The sequence below is a fragment of the Rhipicephalus sanguineus genome, chromosome 4 (genome assembly GCF_013339695.2).
Source record: "Rhipicephalus sanguineus isolate Rsan-2018 chromosome 4, BIME_Rsan_1.4, whole genome shotgun sequence".
NCBI classification, from domain to species: Eukaryota; Metazoa; Arthropoda; class Arachnida; order Ixodida; family Ixodidae; genus Rhipicephalus; species Rhipicephalus sanguineus.
The window spans coordinates 158,743,058-158,745,186 of NC_051179.1; the positions used below are offsets into that span (position 1 = coordinate 158,743,058).

At 51.6% G+C, this 2,129-nt stretch overlaps 1 protein-coding gene across 1 annotated transcript; it reads right to left on the reverse strand.

Annotated features, from left to right (window-relative positions):
* Positions 1–240: 240 nt before the first annotated feature.
* Positions 241–1,617, reverse strand: LOC119391792 (piggyBac transposable element-derived protein 2). The gene has a single exon (XM_037659442.2). The coding sequence runs from the start codon at positions 1,615–1,617 to the stop codon at positions 241–243; it is 1,377 nt and encodes a 458-aa protein (XP_037515370.2).
* Between the last annotated feature and the right edge of the window lie 512 nt (positions 1,618–2,129).

A 2,129-nucleotide genomic window follows, 5' to 3' on the forward strand; every position in this document is an offset into this window, starting at 1 on the left:
GTGCGCATCGACCCCTTTGGTGCCGGCCGCGCGCTGCGTTCCCACGGGAAAGTTTCAGCACGCACTTTCGAGATGTGCTAGGTTCGTGGAATCACTCCGGGGGAGTTAATCCCTTGACCAGCGCCGTCGTCGTCAATCTGTGGGCGCCGTCTCGTGTAGTCGGCCCCTGTCGTCTCCTCCGTCAAGCCGTGGCGAGACAATCCTTTTGGCGCTGGTCCAGCAGGCGAATGACCCGCTGGGTCAAGGCATAGCATGATCGCTACACTCCTTGCATGGAACAGGAGCTGATGGCCCGCGCCGCTTCTTCGCCTGCAATTCATTCTCGACTTTTGATGGGCCCAATGGTCGCTTCCTCGAAGGTGTTGATACCGTTCCCTGTTGCCTCAGCGTGCAGGCAATGTCTGCTTTGAATGTTAGCAGGGTCATTTGGTGCTTGCAAGGCACGTTAGCCGCGGTGGCATCTCGGCGGTAGAGGAGCCAGCAGTTGACAACTACTACATCTAATAAATGAAAAAAGAGCCTCCTGTACCACTTTTTTGACCTTACGTGGATGCGGTAGAGTGCCACAAGCATGTCCATAAGATCAACACCTCCCATGCATTCATTGTAGATGCCGACAATAGCAGGGCGGGGTATGCTCACAGTCATTCGGGTCTTCTTGTCGAAGCGCTTCACGGCCTGCTCGGGTGAAGCTGAAGCAAACGTGGACAGTAAAGTCACGGGGCGGTTGTCAAACCACTTGACAGCCCTCAGGCTCACCCCTTCAAATCTGGTCGCCATTTCCACGTAAGAGCCACGCCCTTTCTTCTTCAGATCTTTGTCGGATGGAAGTTGGCATCCTTTTAGGCGAGCCTCGCGTACTGTCCCTACGGAACTGATTCCAACCTTCTTGAGGACTACTTGTAAGTCCACGCCGCAAAACCAGTTGTCAAAATACAAGATGTAGTCTAGACCGCGGGGCACGATACTCGCCATTCGTAGGACGATGTTGCCACTTGCGCCGATGTCGGGAAAACCTTGCTGAGGAAGAATTTTGCCTGTGTAAACTTCAAAGTTGTACATTATGCCGCGTTCATCGCAGAGAAGGAAAAGCTTATAACCCCATTTTTTGGGCTTGTTGGGCAAATACTGCTTCAATGAGCTGCGGCCTTTGAACGGCACCAGCTGCTCATCAACGCATAGCTTTTGAGATTTTGGTATCTCGCGGCATTTGGCGACCAGGTGGTCCAACAGGGGCCGCACTTTGTAAAGCCTGTCACGTTCGGGGTCATTCTGGTCTGGTGCTTCCTGGTTGTCACTAAAATGCAGCGACTGCTTGATTTCTTCCCACCTGTCTCTCGTCATGGTGTCGGCGACTTGACTGACTCGGAAACTCTGCGACCAGTACATGCGTGTTTGAGGCAGCTTCATAAGCGACATAGTGAGCACTGTACCGATGAACTGCTCTAAATCATTGACTGTCATTGAAGCAACTTTGTTCGGATTCCTCTGAGCGCTATACAGGGAGGACTGCTCACAGATGTGAGACGGGAATGTCACGTCAAAGAAGTTTCTGAAATAGGCGATGGGAGACTCCATCGGGGATGGGTAGGGTGGTACGTCTTTCCACTCAGGCATGGCATTACTCGAGGAGCCTCGGACAGCCTTCCATGTGGGAGAATCCTTCGAAGGCTTGGGGATTTCTTCAAGCGCATTGTCGATACTGGCCGTGCTTGGAGCTCCCGAGACCTCTTCATCCTCACTGTCAGCTGGCGGTGCTGTAAAAATTGCACAGAAAATGGTTGCGATGTCAACAAAGAGCAAGAAAAAGCCAACAAAATTAAAAATAGTAATTTCTCTCGTAAATTTCATCAGTGCTCTCTGTGTTCAGTAAAATCTATTTTATGCTAAAGAAAAAAGTTGCGGAAATACTGTTTCGCTAGCTGGCCTAAACAATGACACTGTTTGAAACACACAGAGCCAGCCTGCTGCAAAGCGTAAACGGAATGCCAGACTATCAGCGTCCCACGCAGAGCTGCCGAACTTGGGAACACCTAGAAGCGTCTGCCATGAGAGATGCCGACAGCCTCAAGTGGAAGCGCCGGGCCACACAGCCTTTTGTAATACAAGCAACCCCTTCCTTCACCTCC

What these genes read in the sequence shown, in the direction of transcription:
- LOC119391792 (XM_037659442.2), bottom strand. Translation starts at nt 1,617, where the DNA reads ATGCCTGAGTGGAAAGACGTACCACCCTACCCATCCCCGATGGAGTCT.